At 40.7% G+C, this 22,898-nt stretch overlaps 1 protein-coding gene across 1 annotated transcript; it reads left to right on the top strand.

Moving 5' to 3' along the window:
* Window positions 1-11,869: 11,869 nt before the first annotated feature.
* LOC125372051 (baculoviral IAP repeat-containing protein 3-like) lies at window positions 11,870-12,322 on the top strand. Its single transcript, XM_048380930.1, has one exon. It carries the CDS (start codon window positions 11,870-11,872, stop codon window positions 12,320-12,322), a length of 453 nt encoding a protein of 150 aa, XP_048236887.1.
* The last annotated feature ends 10,576 nt before the right edge of the window (window positions 12,323-22,898 follow it).

Here is a 22,898-nt window from a genome sequence, read left to right as displayed (position 1 = left end):
CTAGAAATACAAAAATATGAATACACACTAATTAATATTTATGGGCCAAATTTGGATAAACCAGATTTTTTTGAAAATATAAAAGAAGTTACAACTGAATTAGAAGGGGACAGAGTGATTTTATGTGGAGATTGGAATTTAATACAATATATAGATTTGGATACATTTAATTATAAACATATAAATAATCCTAAATCCAGAAAGGTTGTTTTAGAAATAATGGATCTGTTGGATCTGAAAGATCCATAGAGGGAATCTAATCCAAATGAAAAGCGTTTTACATGACGTCAGCCAAATCCAATGAAACAGGCCCGCTTAGATTATTTTTAATCTCACAACATTTTCAGTATTCAATTATTAAATGTGATATTAGTCAAAGTTTAAACTCTGATCATTCTTTGATTTCGATGACATTTAATTTATCACATATGGAGAGAGGAAAAGGGTATTGGAAATTTAATAATTATTTTTTGTATGATAAGGAATATGTTGAACAAATAAAGAAAATGATAAAGTTTACCCTTAATCAATATTAGGATAAAACATATTTGGATGGTAAAAGGTATGTGATTAATGATCAGTTATTATGGGAAACCATATTACTTGCTATTAGATGAGAGTCAATATGTTATTCATCAACAAAAACAAAACAAAACAAACTTTTGCTAGAGTAATAGAATTAGAAACTAAACTGAATGATCTGGAAACAAATATAGATAATGTAGAATTAGAATCGGAAAAGACCAAAATATTGAGCACCATAGATGAACTAAAAGTAGAAAGGGAGGATAAATATAAACTTAAGACCCAGGGACTATTCGTCAGGTCAAAAGCAAAATGGAGTATGGGGAAAAACCAAGTAAATATTTTCTGCATTTAGAACATAGAATATTTAAAAATAAATATATTAGTGAATTCATAAAAAGTTATGGAACAGTAATTAAAAAAACCAAAATGAGATACTGGAAGAAACAAAATTATTTTATCAAAAATTATATTCCAGTGAAAAATGTACAGAAATTAATTTAGAAGAGCTTTTCATTGAGATAAATATTCCAAGACTAGACACAAATATTTCATTAGATTTAGAAGGTGAAATATCTTATGAGGAAGCTCTTGTAGCATAAAAAATATGAAAAATGATAAAAGTCCTGAACCTGATGGCTTTACATCAGAATATTTTAAATTCTTTTGGAATGACATTGGTAAATATCTGATCAATTTTCTTAATTATGAATACAGAAATCAATCTTTATCAATAACACAAAAACAAGTATTGATTACATGTTTGCCTAAAGAAAACAAATCTAAATTATTTCTAAAAAACTGGACACCAATATCACTTTTGAATACCTCATATAAATTAGCATCAGCAATAATTGCAAACAGAATTAAAAAAACATTACCCCAAATTATACATGAGGACCAAAAAGGTTTTGTTCCTGGAAGATATATTGGAGAAGTGACGAGGCTTATATATGATTGAATGTATTATACTGATACGTACCAAATACCTGGTCTATTATTACTTATAGACTTTGAAAAAGCTTTCGATTCAGTGGATAGAACATTTATTTTAGATGTTTTGGAATTTTTTTTTTAATTTGGACCAAATATACAACAGTGGGTAAAAACATTTCTTTCATGGCATGGAATCAAGTGTTCTAGTGAATGGTGTTACAAGTTCTTTCATTAAACTAACTAGAAATTGATCCATTAGGGCGATCCATTATCACCATATTTATTTATTATGTGTGCTGAAATATTGGCAATTATGATTAGGAGCAACAAAAAGATTAAGGGAATTCAAATGGGAAATGTAGAACATATATTAGCTCAATTTGCTGATGATCCTACTCTAAGTTTAGATGGTACAGAAAACGGCCTCTATGCAGTTATGAATACATTACAGTTTTTTGCTACATTTTCAGGGTTAAAGGTAAATACAGATAGATCAAAATAATATGTATTGGATCCAAAAATAGATGACGGTATAAACTATGTAAAGAATGGAAGTTAGATTGGACAAGTACAAAATTTAAATTGTTAGGAATAAATTTTGATGTGGACCTTGAAAAATTAGTGGATATTAATTATGAGAAAAAAACTGGAAAAATAGGAAAAGGAATGAACCAATGGTCAGCAAGAAGTTTGACACCAATAGGCAGAAATGTAGCCTTAAAATCCCTTCTATTGTCAAAACTAAATCATTTATTCACTGCAATACCAAATCCTTCAGTCGAAACTATTGAACATTTAAAAAAAAAATGTTTTAGATTTGTATGGAAGGGTAAATCACACACCAGCAAGAGAAGCAATATTTCATTACCTAAATAATATGGAGGAATTAAAGTACCCATTATAAAAGATGTCATAGTAGCACAAAAAATAGTATGGGTGAAGAGATTACTGTATAGTCAGTTCAAGTGGTCAACTTTAGTTTCTTATTGTATACCGAATAGAAACACATTATTATGGATGGCAGATGCTATGTACATTAATAATTACATCATCCCAAATGTTGTAAATTTATTTTTGAAAGATGTTTTTGAGGCATGGTCGCAATACCTGGGAATGAATGCAATAAAGACTAAAATTAAATTTATAAGCCAATCTCTATGGTAAAATAACAATATTAAGATTGGGGAAAAACCGGTATTTTATTGAAATTGATTCTGTAAAGGTTTAATTTGTATTTGTGATTTATTGAAGGATAGCAGGGAAATATATACCTATGAAGAATTTGTTGAAGCATACAAAATTGAAACTGATTTTCTTACATATCAAGGTTTATTAAGTGCTGTCCACCAATATTGTAAAAACAGCAATTTAGATAATTATACAGGAATATATTTACGACCTATATTACCATTCAATGTATCACTTATCATGAACACTAAAGGCGGAAGTAAAGACTTTTTTAACACTCTTCTACAACCTAATTTCGTAAAAACCCATGGTCTGCTCAAGTGGGAAAATGTTTTACAAATAAATTTTAGTAATGAAGAGTGGGAAATATATAATTTGATGGTTTACAGATGTACACAAAGTGTAAACCTAATTTGGTTTCACCTTAAGATACTACACTATATTCTTGCAACAAATAGTTATTTATTTAAGATTGGTTATGAAGATTCACCCACATGTACTCTTTGTGAAACTTGCCCAGAAACCATTATTCATATGTTTTGTGAATGTAAATATACAAGTCATATTTGGGAGGAATTGAAGCATTGGTTAGGGACAACAGTGGAAGGAAGTATTGATAGTAGTAACCGAAATCGTTTATTTTGATTTAAAGGGAAAAACAATGACTCATTAAATAATATATTTTTACTTGCAAAAATTTGTAATTTATGAAGAAATGAGAAAGAAATCAATTCCACATTTTAAACAAGTAAAGTGGGGAATATTTAAATATTATGAAAATACCAGATCTATTGCTTTCTCAAATTGTAAACAAACTAAATATTTCTCTTATATAATTTAATATTACAATTTGTCTGTTATTCTGTGTAGAAACATTATATATAGATCTACCGGATGTATTAGAGAAAAAAAAACCTACTGAATGGACAACAAGGCGATTTGAATATATACCATGCTTATATTAATGTAACATGTTCTATGTATACTTTGTATTTGAAATGATGGGAATAACAAAAAGTCCCTATATTCGTAATGTTGATAAACAAAGATTGTCTTATTAAAGAAATGTTTTACATTCAAGAATATAGTGAAAAGTATTTTCGCATGCGGAACCACAAAGGCAAGAAATAGTGTCTGACAAATTAACCCTAAATAAATCATAATTTAGACTGCTACATCTATGTCTAAGTCTTGTGTGGATAATATTAATATCATGCTTTCCATAACTGAAATAATTTGGACATTTAATAACAATTGGATAGATTTTCGTTTTTTTAATTCAGCTACAAAGACACTATTTTTAATATTTTAATTTTGTAAATCCCATTGTTTTGAAGAGTCTATTATACATGATTTCTGAAATGTACTTGTTCTGGTAAAAGGTACTGTCATGTTCTGTTTGTTACATAGGTTATAATTTGAAGCAGCTGATCTATTGTATGGTAACAAATCATTTAGATATGAGGGACATTCATTTATTATTATTTTGTGCACTGTCGTAAGTTTTTAATTTTTCGCCTCTTTTAGTGGTAGCCAAACAGTTTCGAAATATAAACTTTCTCTCGAGGCAAATTTGGTCAAGCCTGTCACAATTCTGGCAGTGTCAAGTTGTATTAATTCAAGTTTATTTTCGTTATAAGCAGAACAGTTGTCCCATACTTCCGATGAGTACTCCAGAATAGGTCTTATAAATGGCAGATAGATTTTTGACAGTTTATATCTATTTAAATTTATATTTAAGTTTACACATAGCTGAAACCATTTTCGCTGTTGACCTAGCAATAATTGAAACATGTGCAGTCAATTTTGTATCTTGAGATAACGTGACCCCCATAGCAAATAGATGGATAATTCTGTACCTGTTTGTGACTTGTCTTGGTTGGATCAAAGTTTACAAGCCATGTGCTTGCCCACTGAGAGAAGGTCTTGATTTAATCTGTCTTCAATTACGACCATATCAGCAGATGAAGTTCCTATACATGTATCGTCGGCGAATAACCTAGTAATATTTTGAAGCTGATCAGTAATATCTTTTATGTAATCTAGAAATAGGAACGGCCCCAGTACAGAGCCCTGTGGGACACCTGCTTTAGCTTTTTACTTGATAAGCTACCATTAATAAATACTCTTTGGCAACGGGCTGACAGATAACTACGCACAAGCTAATAATTTACCAGTTATACCATATTGTTGAAGTTTATGCAATATACCTTTGTGCCATACCCTGTCGAATGCCTCAGAAATATCACAGAATATCATACAAAAATATTTATGATCATCAAGTGAATTACAAATGTGATGGTAAATTTCAATTAATTGATATGTAGTAACAATTGTTTGGGTTGAATCCGGATTTATATTTTAAGAAAGGAGTTTATTCTCCAGAAAGTAATTATACATTATTTTAAAAATGAGTCTTTAAAATTATTTCCCAAGACATGATAACAGTAAAGTAGGCCTGTAGATGTAAGGGTTGGATTTATCTCCCTATTTGTACAAAGGCATTACATCAGCAAGTCTCCACTGTGCTCTGTTCATGATACAAATTAAATATCAAGGATAAAGGATTTGCTATGAATAGTGATATATGTTTAAGTTATCTGTGATTCAGGTTGTCGGGACCGCTTGCTTTATTTACTGGTAGGGACTTTATGATATCTGTTATTTCTTGACTTTCAATAACGGTATAATCCAATGGATGTTCACATAGTTTAACAACGGGTGGTAGTGAGGCGCCTTCATCATCAACATTGGAAACTGACGTAAAATAATTTTTGAGAGCTTCAGCTTTATCAAAATCAGAAAATGCTTCAGGTACAGTGTTGTTGTTAGTGACCAGAGGTGGGATCACGGTGCTGGCTCCAGGCTCTTTGATAAAGTGACGTAAAAGTTTCCAATAATTAGAACTCTTTTCCTTGATTTGTGTTTATAATAAATCATCTTAGTTAAGAGAAAAGTTTTCTTTTGCAGCTTTCCACAAATTGTTTACTTTATTTCTCTGTTTTTCTGTATTTAGAAAAATCCGTTCATTGCATGTTCGTGTAGCTATGTTTCTCAGTCGAGCTCTTATTCTTATTTCTTTATGTAGATCACTATCAAACCATGGTTTACCTTGTGGCCTTATTGTGACAGCACGGCTTGTTATGCATAAGCGTGGGCAGAAAAATATCACATATTTTATCAATAGACTCACAGCCATTAAACATGCACATCCAATCAGTTGATTCAATCAATTCATTTAACTTCGCATAGTCACCACCTTTATAAATTAGAACCTCTCACATGTAGGATTATTTTCATGTCAATGCAGTTCGTTAGTGAAACAACAACTCCCTATATCAGTGCTGAAGTAGACAACACTCGACTCTATACAATTGCAATCGTCACTGATAACAATAGGGTCAAGCCGAGTTTGTGAATGCTGGGTGACGCGTGACGCAATAAGGCCATCCTCATCAATAATGGGTATTTCATGAGGAAAACCATAATCTTTCAAAGAGAGACATCACCGCGAGAGACAATATGTCTGCTACCCTTGTTAATTAATAATCATTTCCAATCTTCCATTTGAAGAGGACATATCATGCCAGACAATGTGTTGTATCCTTGGACAAAGTTATTGACTCCCTTGTCCCACTGTGACAGGACCGAAACAATTTTGACAGTGATGTGCAATTACCATTATATATATATATATTAATAAAACCAGTTTATAAACTGACGTTACTTTACCACCACATTACGTCGCCGTCTGTTTTTCAATAAACAATATTAGACTGCTATTTTCATTGTTCTGTTTTAATCAGTACACCTTACCAAGTTAATAACATTCTTTCCATAGGTTGAATTTGAAATGTGCCCCCCCCCCCCCAAATCACGTCCCTCAGGTCCGCCCCTCAAACACTCCACACACTGACCTCGGCGAGTAACAGCAACTTTCTACAAAACCCTTTTCCCACACCAGGGGTAACGAATAGAGACAATTTAAAGCCTCAACTTGGATATTGGCGCCCATTCGAATGTCGCAATTGAATATAGTATACCCGATTTCTTTCGCGAATCCTCAACACTCTTTAGTAACACTAGGACAATAACACACCTTGCCAATGGTTGCCTCTGTGGCGCAGTTGGTAGCGAGTCGGCATAACAATGCAAATATCTCAGGTTCGATCTGCGATAAGCACACTTTTTGAAAATATTTTAACATACATACGTACGTAAGTACGTACGTAGCTAAATGTATTTTTTTCACTTTGTCCTTAAGTAAGACATGGCTAGAGAGCATGGGAACATACACAATAAATATCATTTGTTTGCTACAGGTTTGAAGTCACGGTTTGAATCCTATTTCTTTGAACGGCTACTTTTCCTATATTTTACTGCCGCTTCTGTCAGTTACCCCCACTATATGTCGTTTATACGAAATTGAAGTAATACAGCCAACGAGTCTGTACACTGCCCAGCCCAGCCCAGCCCAGCCCAGGGAAGACATACCATTGGTCTATAGCATGAGCACAAATACATCTGCCATGGAGCACAGCACAGCACAGCACAGCACGGCACAGCACAGCTCGACACCACACAACACAAAAGAAACAAACATAAAAGGTAGATATGAGCCACATTCCATCCTGTGCTAGATAGATATAATACGATTCGTCACATAAGTAGCCAAGCCATCTTGCTCAAGAAATATGCCATTTAAACCAAGCATCATTTCAACAATGTGATTGATAGGCAGTAAAAAATTCATCTAATACATTGTGACACTTTCCTCTCATGAGTTCAAGAAAACTAAATTCTGAAAAGGTAATCGTCACCACTGGGATACGAACGTCAAACTTTCTACTTGTAAACGCAGCACAGTTACCGTTCTGCTATCAAGTCCTACAACTTATTTGAAGTATTTAATGACTATTTAAGTTTGAAAAAATGTTTTTTGGAAAGGGTCATGTGCCATCCAGTCACTTTTATTTGTTTTGTATCTATAGTGTGGGTGTGGTATAACCTACTGATCATTCCGTACTATGTGTATGGGCCAAAACACCATTCTAAAACTTTCTCGGCTCACAGCTGTTTTCGTTGCAATACAGTAGAGGGGACGCCGGTCGTTTGTAGTTTTATAAATCATAACATTCATACTGGCAAACACCTTTGCGACAATATGTCCCTGTATCGTGCAGCTTGTGATACTCAGAATGTTGAAAAACAACAACAATATATCTGGTCACCTGTACTTTGCTCTTTGAGAAACATGTGCATATTGCATTCAAAACCTGCAAAATTCTTCCCTTGTTTGCCACCGGCACTGTGGGCTAATGGGTAGCGTGTCGAACTTCATCCCTCCACAAGGCAAAGTACTGTACAGGATCGCTGATATAGAGGTTCTGACTGTAGTCTACCCGTTGTCCAAACTTGCCCCAGAGCGAATTCAGTTGCATCTTGGCAATCGTGCGAAGTCCTGGATTTTTTTCGATGCGATCCTTGTCCAACACAATGCCTTCTTTGTCATAGATTTCCTGGATGTAAGCGTCGTGATCCGTACATCCTTCGGGGTATCCGCTGGCTTCGTGCTTCTCCTTGAAGTGCCGATCGATGTAAGTGTCAAAGAGTCCCACTTGCTGGGTGTCGGGGTCATGCTGTGCAAAAGTGTCAAAATGCCAAACGTCGTAGATCTGAAGCACCAGGTAGTCATACTTCTTCACGGCTTCCTGAAGTTCTACGGTGGCGTACGTCCCCACCCATGACCTCTCTTAGTCCGTGTGCTCGCAGGGGGAGTCTGACCGGGCATCGGCACACGTACGACACAAAGGACAGAGCAGTTTGCCACCCGATCTGTAAGGCAGTAGCGAATGGTAGAGTCGTTTCGGGGGTAGGACACGGCATTGGATCAGGCCTTTCAGTTCAAACAACGTGTCCACAGGGGGTTGATGGAGAAGGGTCGGGTGTCCCGTGGGAAACGCTCCGGAAATGTAGGGGTAAAGGGAACAAATATCGATGTACTTGATGGTTTCACCTTCTTGGGCTTCGTAGCATAATCGCGTCGCATTGGTGCGTCCTCCATAGAAGGCGTCGCGTTTTTGAAAACTCGTGCTCCCACAGGGTGACGATCCGTTTCACCTCAGGGTGTTGACTCAAGAGACTCAAGCGGTAGCGGGTGTCGGTGTAACGGGCTCCCAACGACGTGCCCAGGACGGGATTCGGTTCTCCACGTCGGGTCTTGTGACAGGCCTGGCACCCATGCCAGAAACAGCCCAGGAATTCGTAGACGGTGCCTGTCGCTGGATCGTAGCCATCCACGCTATACCGATGGTGGCCCTCTCCACACATGAACTCTTGTTCACCTCCATTCCTGGCGTGCTGGAGGTGCAGATGGGAGTCCGTTTCCATCAGATAGTGGAGCCAGTGCATACAGGCCTGGGAATAGTTTCTCTTGGGTTGGTAGCCTTGAGGTGGAAGAATGGCGATGGTATTGGGTTTCAGGTCGTGTTTTCGGAAGGATTTCATGGTGAACGCAGCAGCTGTCATCACTTCCACAAAGGGATCAATGCCAACCGAGTGGATGGCGTTCTGTCGGAAGTCGGCGCATCCCCGTCTCAAAATGTCGACATCGCTCTGGCAGTAAGCTAAAAGTTCTCCTTGTAAGTCGAACAAAGCTCCTTCTTGCACTTTTTGAGTATGCCACTGGAGGAAGACTGTGCGTTCCTCGGGAGACATGCCATCAGGATCGTACGTGACGGCTGGTGGATAGGGACCTCTGTAGGTCTGGTTGACTCCCGTATTGAAAAAGTGTCGAAAGTACCCTTTCTTCATTTCTTTCATCCCAAAGCTCTTGGGAAAGGCTTTCAGGGGGTAAGGGATGAAATTTAAGCTGTCTTCGAAACACAACCGTCCCAGGGTCATCTCCAAAATGCGTTGGCCATGTCGGATCTTGGTGGGGAGTGTCACCAGGAGGGGGGACAGACCCTTCAGGATCAAGTGTAAATCATAGGATCGTGCATTGTGGGCCATCCCATAAATGCGATCCTCCTTCGGGACTGTATGGCAAGTGGTGTTCTTGTTCTTTGGCTTCTTTGTTTTCTCCACTTCCATGACCTCTTTCCCCTCCCCCTCCTCCGCCTCCTGCTGGGGTGATGCATGTCGTTTACGTTTGGAAGCGTACTTTCTTGAGGGGGTGTCATCCCGTTTTCTTTTTTTCCCCAGGCGGTCTGTTGTCCCCTTGTGTGTGCTGCCCTCCTCTTCCTCTTGGTGGGGCTTCTTCTTGGGTTTTTCAGCCAACGTGGTCAACCACACACACACATCATGTCGCGTGGTGGGGCCTCGAAACACGATCTCACGGCTGGGACCATATCCTTCTTCTCTCCATGGACAGTGTTCGCACAAGTCCTTGCTCACTTCACTGATGCACCGTCCACATCCCAGTTGCACCACACACAAATTTGGAATGTGTTCCCCCGTGTCTTGCATGCATTCAAAATCGTAGAAGGCGTATTGGACATTGTCTCGTACGTGATGTTGTTCCTCTTCCCCCTCCTTCTCCGCTTCCTCTCCCTCCCCCTCCTCCTCCTCCTCGTTTTCTTCACGGAGAGGCGTCATGTAACAGCGATGATCTGGGGTCATGGGTTCTCGGCACACCAAGCAGGGATGTTCTTCGTCGAAGCACTCGTGGTGAACCATGGGGGTCTCCAAGACGCGGACCAGATGAAAACAGGTCGGGCACCTGTGAATCGATTGACAGGTGCTGGGTTTTCCCTCTGACGGTGACTGGAGATGTTGAGTGTAACACGATTGATTGGATAACCAACGTTGACATGTCAAGCAAGGGATCCCGTGCTCTTCCTGGGGCTTGCAATAGCTAGAGTGGAGGCAGCGGTGACAGCGGTATTGCTTGGTGCAGGGATTGGTTTAGGGATGATCGTAACGTTTGTCACAGCGTTCGCAGTAATGGTTAGAGCTATAAAAAGCGGGCATGGAAGTGATGACATCGTAGTGCTGATCATGATGATATACATGCAGCACGGTGGTGTGGGGTGGAGCCTCATCACACTTGTACAACAGTCTCTGGTCCACCTCTTGACTGTAGACTTTCAGTTGATAATTCAGGGGGACCAAGGCGCGTCCCACGGTGCGGGGTCGTCCAGGCCCTGACAGGGGCCTTCAGGCAGGCCAAGGCATCGAAACAAGTCCCGTGCCCGTATACCTTGAACGTCGAAGCGATCCGTTCTCGTCAGTCTCATTCGCTCGGCGGTCCATTCTGGGGTCAAAGGGTGGGGCTTCTGGGCATAATGTTGTGCCACCACCAGGGCCCGTGCCAAACAGGATTGATCTTCGTTCTTGATCCGTACAATGCACTGTTTGCATGTTAAAAAGGCTTCGAGTTCAATCACGTGTTTCAGGTGATGACCACTACTGCCCGATCCTAGCCTGTCGGGATCTGCGACGTGTACTAAAGTCACAACCATGGTGGCATCGATGTTTAGGTCTTTGTTGGACTGTTGGACTTTTTCCACGGCATGCAAAATATCGAGCCCATGGAGATCTTCAAAGCGACGAAAGGGGATCCGTATGGGGGTGTTCAAAGCTGGATGATCGATACCTAGACCAATACGATCTCCATTCTGGCCTGACATCTGTTCATAAAAGTCATCGATCACCCTGTCAAATAAAACTGGCAGTTCCATGGGAACGCGTTCCGGTGGTACGGTGTCCAAGTAGTCTGGGTTGAAAGTCAAACGATAGGTATGGTTAGCGGTTCTTAATCGTCTGGAGCGGGTGATGTCTTTCCTCTCCAAACGATAGGGCGTACTTTGGTTGCTCGTCATGATAGCGATGCGTATCTGATGAACGTCTGTACTCTAAGAGGGACTGAACGTCTGATGGATGGACAACCCTTCCCCAAAACAGGATCGAAATCGGACCAATCCAAAGCCTGGGTTGTCGACCAATCAGAAGACAGCACCGACCAATCAGAAGACAGCACCCCAGCCGAGTTGTGCTTTCTCTCCCATGGTAAAATCCATTTCCTATGGAAAAGAAACACAGGGGTCGGGTCGTTTTAGAAAACCGAGGTGCGGACCAGGCCCCGGAACGAACCAATCCGTGCGTTGCGTTTTGGACCAACCAGGAAGCAGCCATTTTCGATCCGGTTCTCCTCGTATAAAACAAGAGTGGATTCGAGTGGGTCAGTGTCACTTGTAAAATTGATGTGATAAAATCAAGAATGGCTGAAACAAAGAAGAGTGGTACGGCGACGCGTGGCGAAGATGTGGTGATAGATAGTACAGATACCCGTGGATGTTGGGGTAAGAGTCATGCCGAGGATGCGGTGTCACTGCTCAGTCAAACGCCATCGCACTATTATCTACGTTTTGAAAGAAGGCTCGCTTCGTTTGAGGCGTGGCCAACGCAAATGTATCAGACTGCTGAAGAGATGGCCCATGCGGGCTTTGTCTACACTCAGGGTGCCGATGGTGTGTGCTGTTTCCAATGTGGGGTGCGGCTGAGACAATCGGCACCCCACGACAATCCTTGGGCGGCACATCACAAGTGGTCCCCAGACTGCGATTACCTCAAGCTAACCGGCCTGGTGAAACACCAGAAGCAGCTACAACTACACTATCTCTGCGAAGAGAAACAGAGGTACACGAATGACGTAGCGCGGCCGGCTGCCTAGGAGGACGTTTCCCGTGTCCTGCGTTCCTGTTCAAGTTCCCGTTCAAGTTCCTGTTAAAATTATTTTCTTTTCTTTGTTGGACACACAAGTGGTGCCACGTTGGGCACCCCAATGACATACCCAGATGGCTACAAGTACCGCTTCGACGATCCTTGTCTTGTCATGAAGCTTGGACATGATCATTCTTCTTGGACAGCAGTAGAAAAGTTTTTCTTCCCTAAAACGGCCCTTTTCAGGGCCACCCATCTCACCCAAAAGACAACTTTCCTCCTTTGCTTTGCCAACCCCACCCCTCCAAAACAAAGAACCCACACCCTCCCCTAGACCTCTTGGAGGCACACGTCTAAAAATACAATAAATAGATATATAAATAGATCAATAGAGACACGTAGTACACCACGTCAAACATCACGTGTGCATGAAAACACGTGTCACAGTACGTCTGTCGACTTACACGGGTGTCAACACCTCGGTATCCTTAAATAATAATAATAATATTTTCAAAACACACACACATGACACTACGTTTGCATGACGTTCACATCGCGACACGAAGTCCATGACATGTGCAAACGTCACGCAGGTGTATCGATCTTTCTCTATTCATCTCAATACGACATCCATGGTTGTAGTCACACACACACAGGACACCACGTTTTTGCTTGACAACACGCTATTCTATACATCAACGTCAACGTCTGTTTGAAGACATACACACACACACACACACACATGACATTCCGATTGGTTGGGGTGACACAACGTACATCACGTAGGCATTCCCACGTTCATTTCTACCTATGAAGGTCCACCTTCCTTTAGCATTCAGACGACCGTCTACCTAAAAAATACCAAGGCTACCCAAGGAAAAAACCGGATCGAAATCGGACCAATCTGAAGCCTGGGTTGTCGACCAATCAGAGGCGGCGCTCGGCCCAGGCGGAACTCTGATTGCCCGCCCTGGCGTTGTGCTTTCTCTCCCATGGTAAAATCCATTTCCTATGGAAAAGAAACACAGGGGTCGGTCAGTTTTGGAAAACTGAGGTGCAGGCCAGGCCCCGGAACGAACCAATCGGAGCTGCTGCCTGGCGAACCAACCAGGAGGCAGGGTGTCAGTGCCTCTCCTATAAAACAAGAGTTGATTCGAGTGGGTCAGTGTCACTTGTAAAATTGATTCATCATGATGAGCAGCAGCAACAGCAACAGCAACAACATCAAGTCGGAAAACTGGGATTTAGAGATCGCCAGAGTAACACAACCTTTGCCCGGGTGGAAAGAAGCATCACCACCCCCACCACCATGGTCTCCAGCGTGGAAATGTGCCAGATGTCAAGGGGGCCTGCCCGTCTATGCCCTTGGTACAAGGGTACGGGATGGGACTTTCGAGTGCGTGTACTGCGGCACTACTGAAGGACACCTACGTGCGTCGGTTAACGCACACCAGTAGGTGTCCTGTGAGACGCGAAATGAAAGCCCACCCGTGCCTTTGCACCATGGCGTGCACATGCATGTAAGCATCAAAACGGCCCTTTTCAGGGCCACCCATCTCTCCCGCAAGACAGCTTTTCCTCCTTTGCTTTGACGACCCTCCAACCCCCCACACACCGTGAACCCACCCCTCCTCCCCCTCCCTCCCTCCCTTCACCACCACCACCCTCCCTTCACCCCCACCGCCTTTTATATTTCTATTTTTAGAACGACAAAAGAAGAACAACCATGTCGATCTTGTTCACCTTGTACGTGCGCTTCTCCGGGTTTTTCCCATCCTCCCCGGAAACGGATGCGACGCCATCTTGAAGGCGTACGCCACCGGACACGGATGCGACGCCATCTTGGAGGCGCACGCCACCGGAAACGGCTGTGCCGCCATCTTGGATGCGCACACAAGTCCCATCATGCCCCGCGCGCATGCGCAGTTCACGTGACCGGATGTGACGTCACAGAGGTCACGAAATTCTCTCGACCAATCAGAAGCCAGGAGCGGTTCTCGCGTAATGCGTACAACTACTGTTGTGATATTGCTCCTGTTGGTACTCGCAACCTGTTATCTCTTCCATGAGCGCGTTCGCAATGTTCCTCTGTTTATACTGAATACGTGTTACAACTGAGCTCAAATATAACAACGTGTTTGTTTGGCGTTAGCACCTCATTTCACAAAATGACACACTTTCCCCCTGCTGATACGTTATCGTAAATAAACTAAATGCTTTTTGCGCGTAAAAAGAACAAGACTTAATTATTATGAAACTGTACCTACTGGTATACGAACATTGGAATTTGTAAACCAGCAAACCTTACCTCTCAGCTACCAGGAAGTGCATGATCAAAGTCGTATTTGGAGACTATTTATGTTTTAAGTCATTGTTTTTATAAGATTAGTTTATGTCCGCGTCAGTTACTTTTATTTGCCCTTTTGTCTGTGGTGTGGTGTAGTGTGGTGTGGTGTGGTGACGTGTGGTGTGGTGTGTGGTGTGGTGTGGTGTGGTGTGGTGACGTGTGGTGTGGTGTGTGGTGACGTGTGGTGTGGTGTGGTGTGGTGTGGTGTGGTGTGGTGACGTGTGGTGTGGTGTGTGGTGACGTGTGGTGTGGTGTGGTGTGGTGTGGTGACGTGTGGTGTGGTGTGTGGTGACGTGTGGTGTGGTGTGGTGTGGTGTGGTGTGGTGTGGTGACGTGTGGTGTGGTGTGGTATGAAATTAAACAATCTTGCAGTGGTGGCGAGTTTTAATTTAATTTACAGCACAAGTATTCATACTCATCTGAGTTAAAAACAGCTATCAGAAGTCAGGCTTAACGGCATCCAAATAGAATGAAGGTGTTCTTCGTATTACACACACGAACAATCTGTTTTTATCCTCAATTCAAACTATACTGTTGTAACGTGTGTGTGGTCTTGAATAAATGACACAGCGAAATAGTGGGTTCAGAGGTGTGATGGTGGGCAAAGTCTGTCCTGTCTATAGTGAAGCCGGCGATGGCGGCGGCGACATGAAAAATAGGACATGAATTTAAATCAGCACAATATTGAACCAGTATCACCGCCCCGTGGACGGGGCTGGGCTGGGCTGGGCTGGGCTGGGCTGGGCGGGGTGGCGTCGGTCTTTTGTCTTATGCATAAATGTAAGAAGCAAACGTATCTATTTTCTATTTTGGGTAGAACTGTGAGACAAGGCGTGTATTTTCCAATAATAACCTGCAAAATTCTTCAAAAATGAGAGAATGCGAAGTGGCAGAGTTGGTAGAGTGCTGAGCTCTCATTTATACTAGAATTAGTTTGTGAGTTCAATCCCACCTTGTACTTTTTACAAATATTTGTTTTTCACAAAATGTTATGAAAAGCAGACAGTCACGGTATTCAGGTCACCCGAAGCATTGCACGAACATTAAAAATGTCAAATATCTACATTTAAAACGAAGTCATAAAATCATTGTGCTGCCACAATTGATAGGATAGCGATATGGGAAAATAGAGGATACTATGGGGGGGGGGGGGGGGTCAAGAAAAATGACACCAGAGATATATCCACGGGCATCTTTTGCCATTGCAATGAATTACTAAATATATAGCGTATTTGTGTTTGCCCGACAACCCGTACAGAATGTTTCTTACCTATACCTGAAAAAGATAGCCATGCATTCTATAAGCACAATAAATACAGATCATTCAGCTAATTAAGGTATTTGTATGTCATTGGTACAAGTTGGGGACAAGCGATACCTGTACAAATATACGACTGCTTAACAAAACAAGTGTTTTTCTTTGTTCACTGTGAAACATGTTACACATGTGAAACGATCAAGCAATTATTAATTTATAGTTAAATTACTGCACTGAGAAATGGTAAAGATTATATAAAAATAACATACAATATCCTGAAAGAAGCATTGATATCAAACGCATCGTTTTGCGTCTTTTTGTTTTCGAATTTATCGATAGTGTCTGTTTTTGTGGTTTAGGCAATTTTTGCATGTGAACAAAACGGGAAATATTATGCAACATATGGCCCCGGGAGAAAACGTTCTGTGGTGGTTTATGGGCTGAACTCTGGGAGTCCGCTGTATCATAAACTGACAGCTTTCAAAAACATCCTGGGGCAAAGGAATACAAAATTGCTACAGTGCTAGAAACTGTGTCGGAAAATGAGTTGAATCCCCAGCCATTCATTCTTATTCACTCCAAACTGGAACATTTTCCTTCTTTTCCCATGGCCAATGACCCGCGAAAGGTGACCCGGAAGTAGTCATATCGCCACCCGTTCCCTGGGTCGACTCCGCTTTCCTGGACCGACAAAGCCGTTCAAGAACGATACAGCGCCAAACCAAGGCGCGTGGCCTTTCACAAGGAAGGTCGTTGCTATTCATCACTCAAGACTTCCACACCAAACCCAAAGGGCACCTCGTCTGTGCCTGATCCTTATTTTCTTGAGGCACTCTCCCACCGGTGCACAAACATACAAACATACGTACAGCAAAATTCACCAACCATCTCTACGTAGTCAAAACCTTGCGCCCATTTTCACACGCTCGCTCGCTCATCTTGTCCCACCAAGTTATTCCTTGCTTTACAACACACGCATTCTTTCCAAAAAATCAATTCAAAAAGACATAAAACTGACAAAAATCCCCCTTAGAATTAAGAAACCACCAACAGTGCTGTCCTGGCCACTGCGGGGCTTTCTTGCCATATATGGTCATGTTGTACTACCGTCTGTTACCATTCAACACACTTCTTGCTTACTCCACTCCTCTTACAGCCCTGATCAAGGCTTCCCTTTCAAACACAAATGTATTTACAAATAGCTTAAATACATCTCTCTTTTGGTCCAGTCCATCATTTATTTATTTATTTATTTACTTAGTACATCTTTTTTTAATTTTTTACATTAACAAAAATAACAATAATTTTATTTCTGCACGTGTATTGTGTATATGTTTCTGGATTTTCTTGCTTTTGGGTATTTTTTCCCTTCAATGCACGGCTCTTTTGAAAGAGACCTAAACTTTAACCCTTCTTTATACTCTTTATTTCTTTTTGGTGTGAATGTACCTTCACCTATGTTCTCTTTTTCTGTAAAACAAAATAATGCATGAATATAGTTTCATTTTCACGTGAATTAACCAATAGGTAAAATACATGAAGTTTCACTCTTTTCCACATGAAAACCCCCAGACGTTGGTTATCGTGTACTGGTCCTGTTGTCCATTTCACCAATCAGTCAGTCAGTCAGTCAGTCAGTCAATCACGGAGTAGTAGCACGCTGTCTTGTCCTGCAACCGACAACTAGCCTTGCATAGGAATCTATGTAACACATTGGTGTTCTTGCTTATCGGCCCATTACATTGTTAATCTATTCAGTATCGACGAGCAGCAAGGATAGGCGATCACCAAACCACGTGGTCTCCTGCTGGGAAGCCCACGTTTACCTCTATCAGCGGGCCGTGGCGGCACCATCCCTGACAGACGAAAGTTCAGCTCCCTGTTTTGTTTGTATGCAAGACAAATGCGTACCTCCATCAACTGATCACGTCCCCTCATCGTCAACAAATGTAAATATTCGGCAACAGTGGTTCATCCGACAATGACGCCGCCGTTAATAGTATAGAATTCATTTCATTCATCAATCGTAGTAACGCTTCCATATATGGCACACGCTTCTTGGAAATTGAATGACGGGCAGTTGACTACATTTCTTGGAATTTGTAATGCGAGGTATTAGTCTAGTGTCGACGTTCGAAGCTTCGTTTGGCCTATCTTTTATGAAATACTTTATTTGAATATACCAGCCATCCCCTCGATCGCGAACACGTTATTGACACATAAGTCAAACTGCAACAAATATGACTTTTTAACAGTCAAAGTATGGCATTTGTGATATATTTAGAAAATCTCTGGCAACTCAAGGCGTGAATAACAGTAATCTGACCGTGGTTGCTGTAAATAACGGTGAGTTATAACCATTTCTCCCAAATGAATGTAAACAAATATAGAATGCAATTTTGAATGAAATATATAAAATATATCAGAAACATAATTCCAGATATTGATTTCTTCTGTGAATTCATTTTAATATTATAACCCGAAAGTATAATAATAGGATCAAATTGGGTACTTCGGATTTGTTGACTGGTATGTCCGGTTTTACGTGCTTGTGGTGATCAGCTGTTTTATGTCATAAAGTGTTTTTTTACGGGGAAAAGCAATTACAGTTTTATGAACAAATTTTATGACCATACAAACGATGTGCTCGATATGAAGTATACGTTGTAATGTAACGGAGGTAATATCATAGTCCCACTCCTCTACATGTTCAATAATATGAAGGAAATATGTACGTCACATTAAGATCATTTAAGACCTAAAGTTTCCATTAACAACATATGTCTGGTTCGTTTGCTGACTTGGAAGTCCTTTTGTTTACAAGACATATTTTTAATAGCCTGAAGACAGGAAAGGGAATCAGAAAATATAATGAACTGTGTATGCTTAGATTTATTGTTTATATATGTGCGAGCTGTTTAGATTGCCTTCGATTCTGCTGTAATATTGAACTGTCATTTGGTAATCTGGATGATATGGTTCTGGATTCAACTACAGTGGCGCTAGCAACTGTGTTACCATCCTAGGATCCATCTGTCAAGACAGAGTTGTAAGTATGGTTGTTGTTTCTTAATTAATTATCCAAAAATAATTTCAAAGTTGTCTGCGGCTCTTTTGTGGAAACGAAAATTGATTTTGGTTTGCTCGGTAGAAAGATGGAGGGCAAGGATAGGGCTCTTTTGTCACCCACCAGGCTTGAGGCAAGTCGGCCATGTTGACTTGTCCACCCCGTACACGAAGTGGACTTACAGCATGGACGTGGGCTATCGTCTCTTAGCCAGTGCACTTATACTGTGTACTATTGTCATGATGCCTACAACTATACAGTGTTTTCACAGCTTGCTTTTATCAGGAGAAATCGAACTAAACCCTGGTCCATACAGTCAGTCTAGCGAGATGGGCGAGTTTATAAGTATAAAGGAAGAAATTTTACGAGGGCTTCGGTCAGTGAAGGTGAGGTGAGGTGAAATTGGGTTTAACGTCGCGTCCAAGATTATTGCACTTATATAGCGACGTGCATGCACGTGTATGTGTGTGTGTGGCTGCTTGTACTAGTCCGGACTGATGCCGATTTATAGTGCTAGCTCACTGAGATACCATGCCGCAGTATAACATGAATACCCCACTCAGACACAGTATACTGACTCCGAGCCGACCAGTCCTTGTTTTAGCCCCTTAATGCCGAGCGTCAGACAGGGTAACAACAAGTACATTCTTTTAACGTCTTTTTGTATGACGCGGCCGGGATCGAACCCTGGACCTTCCGCTCTCCGGGCGGACGCTCTACCACAAGACCACAGAGGCGGTCTTCAGTGAAGAGAGACCTGTCTCGGGACATCAGATATATTAAGTCTGATCCTAGGAAGCTGGCTGGAAGAGAAATACATATCGAGGACGTTAGGACTCAGCATCACATACTTCGTTTGGATCTTGATGCAAGTACAGAGAGGCTTGGCAATGGAGATTGTGGTAAGGGGCAGCCTGGCTGGAAGGGAAATATCTACAACATAACATTGAACAATTAGAGCAATACAGCCGTAAGAATAATGACATTCTTCATGAAGTGAGTGAGTACACTGGAGATCGCGAGGGGGAAGTTGACTGTAAAACACTGATACTTGGCGTTCTAAATAGTAACTCAGAGGAACACTTCTCAGTGGACGAATGCATATCAGAAGCACATAGGATTGGCTCTCCAACGCACCCTGGAAAAAGACCACGATCGATATATATCCGATTTCACACCACCAACACCAATATTAGATCTCTCCAGTGCCGGGATCTACTGAAGTTTAAACTTTATGGAATATCTAGTGACTTGACCAGGAAACAAAGGAACGTGTTGTCAGACTTCCGACAGAGAACTACACAGGATACATCAGGAATGGACGGCTTGTTGTTGATCGTGAGATTCATGTCGGCTGGAGACAGGAAACTCCAGTTTCGTGTAGCATTATCAAAGTTTAGATGTAGTTCTTACCAACTAAAGATTGAGTCTGGCAGAAATACAAATGTTCCAAGAAATGAAAGGTTTTGCAATGTTTGTAGAAAAGGTTTCGTTGAGGATGAGTATCATTTCTTGTTTGTATGTACAGTGTATGCTGAATTGCATGAACAGTACATTCCGAGAAATTACAATGTATTTCCCAAATTACATAAATTCAATGTCTATATGACAAGTGATAAATGTTATATCAGAAATTTGGCTATGTATATTTATAAGTATAGGCAATTAAGGACAAAACTGCTGATGTATATTTCAATTACAATAAAGGCTGCTGTACAACTGCTGTGACATGGGCTGATGGCCCACGTGACCCTGCTGAATAAACATAACAGAGAAATAACACACAAATGTTGACAGAATCATAGCCAAAGTCTTCATCATGATCTTCTGGTTATACATACTCCAGTATTTGATTACATATTGTCATCAATAGTGTCAAAAAGCTTTACTTCCTGAATTTGTATTATTTCGTCACCTATATCACATGCATGTACTGTACGTCATGGCTCTTCCTCAAAAAGTTGTTTCGCCAGGGTGACAGCATCCCAGACCTTCTATAGCTTATACATAGTTCTTGCTTTGACTTGTACCAAATGTTGCCATGTTATATTTGGTGAACAATTGACTTGCGTTTGCGTGAACTGCCAAAATCTGGAGAGTGTCATTAGCATGTGTGGAGTAATCTGAAGATGCCAGAAATGAAAAGCCGTTTGTTCGTAGCCCAGTTTATGTTTCTTGGCTTGTCCGTACCATACCTGTGCTCCTTGGTTTCATCAACTTGCTAAATGTCTAAGGTCTACATAACTTAGAACCTTCCTTCCCTAAAAAGCTGACATGCCATGATGTTAGCGAAATATAGAGCAACACACTCACCTACTCACAGTCTCTGATCCCACGATGACGATTTAATAACATTAAGCTTTGCATCTAGCTGCCATGTCTATTGGCAATGCAGAATATGTTCACATTTGCTCTAGCACCTAACACTACTGATCACAAACAGATGCCTATGCTACAGTCCTATCATTCCTACAACCGAATCCTTGTCTACTCAAGACAGACTCTTTGCTAGATATGATCCTTAGTCAAAACAAACAGAAACGAAGAAACAATCTGAGGTTGGAGTCGGAAAACGCATCTTTCACGTTCGTTTTGTGACTGAGCTCAAGTGAGTTGGGTTTAACACTGGTTTGAGCAGTATTTCAGTTTAGTATTGCTTGTCAGCTTGGTTTGCCAGGAAAGACCTGAAAACATGCAGATATGTGATAATGTTTACCTCTTTGATGAAACCCACAGGCTCATGGCCCGAGTAGAAGTTGGCACTGTACCGGATACTTCGATAATGACAACGCAAGTCCTCCTGAACGTTCACAACATTTATTTTTCACAACAAGACGTTCTGATTTCCAATATCAGCTTCATGTGCCCATAACTCGCTGGCGTAAATGTACCTGCATATACATTCTAAGGTTGCTTTCCATATATCTAATATGGTAATACGACCAGACCATTTAGTACCTCGTCAACATCTCCGTTGCATCTAGTGCAGTTGCCAATCAGGATGATCTTACTCATGACCTTTTAAGAATGTGCCTCTACAAAGGGTCGAGATCCATACTAAATATACGACTCATCCTCACGTCCTTAATAAAAGTTGTGAATGGAGTACAGTGGACAATAAGTATAAGTACATCGATAAATGAATTGTCTGATAGCTAAGCAATAATTACGTGGGATAATAATTTGTGTGATGTACAATAATTTACTGTGGACCATTTTTTCAGAAACTCAATACAAGTGAGTACATTCACATACATATATACAGTTGTGATATATACAATGAAATACATCAAACATATATTTACACATCATCTTCTATTATTTGTTATTGGTTTCATCTCACATGATAATTGGCAGATTATTGCATGTTTCATGATTGTGATTACAACCTAATAAACATATATTTCAACAGTGTTTCCACTACTGTTTGAAGGTGTGTTAAAATGTTTAGTTATAACGTTTTTAGATTGTTTTCCGAATGAATGAACACGGTGTGTTATAAGCAGTACACTTTGTATCTGTAGTGGTATTGTGATGAGCATAACAAATGGCAACGGTATCTTAGAGATTATATAAAATGCCGCCACCTGAGCAGGAATAACACAAGTGTCAAAATATTTTAAGACATGGCGTGCATAAACACTAGACTACGTAAAATAAATAACTAGACAGAATAATTGCATTAAAGCACACTGATAATGATAGACCAAATGATAGTTTAAGGTTTTATTAACACAAGACCATAACAATCGAGCTAGTGCCCTTTCAACAAGGTAATTAAGCAATACGCAAATAAGAGGACTCAGATCATACACTTGAAAATAACCAGAAACAAATTGTCTTACAAGTATTAAGGCTGAACATAAATATAAAATGTCAATGCAAGATAATAACAAGTTTATGTTATCCGCCGA

This window comes from Haliotis rufescens, unplaced genomic scaffold, assembly GCF_023055435.1.
Source record: "Haliotis rufescens isolate VD_foot unplaced genomic scaffold, xgHalRufe1.0.p SCAF_34, whole genome shotgun sequence".
NCBI classification, from domain to species: Eukaryota; Metazoa; Mollusca; class Gastropoda; order Lepetellida; family Haliotidae; genus Haliotis; species Haliotis rufescens.
The sequence above is the reverse complement of the archived record's forward strand: the minus strand, read 5'-3'. Positions and strand labels throughout refer to the sequence as shown.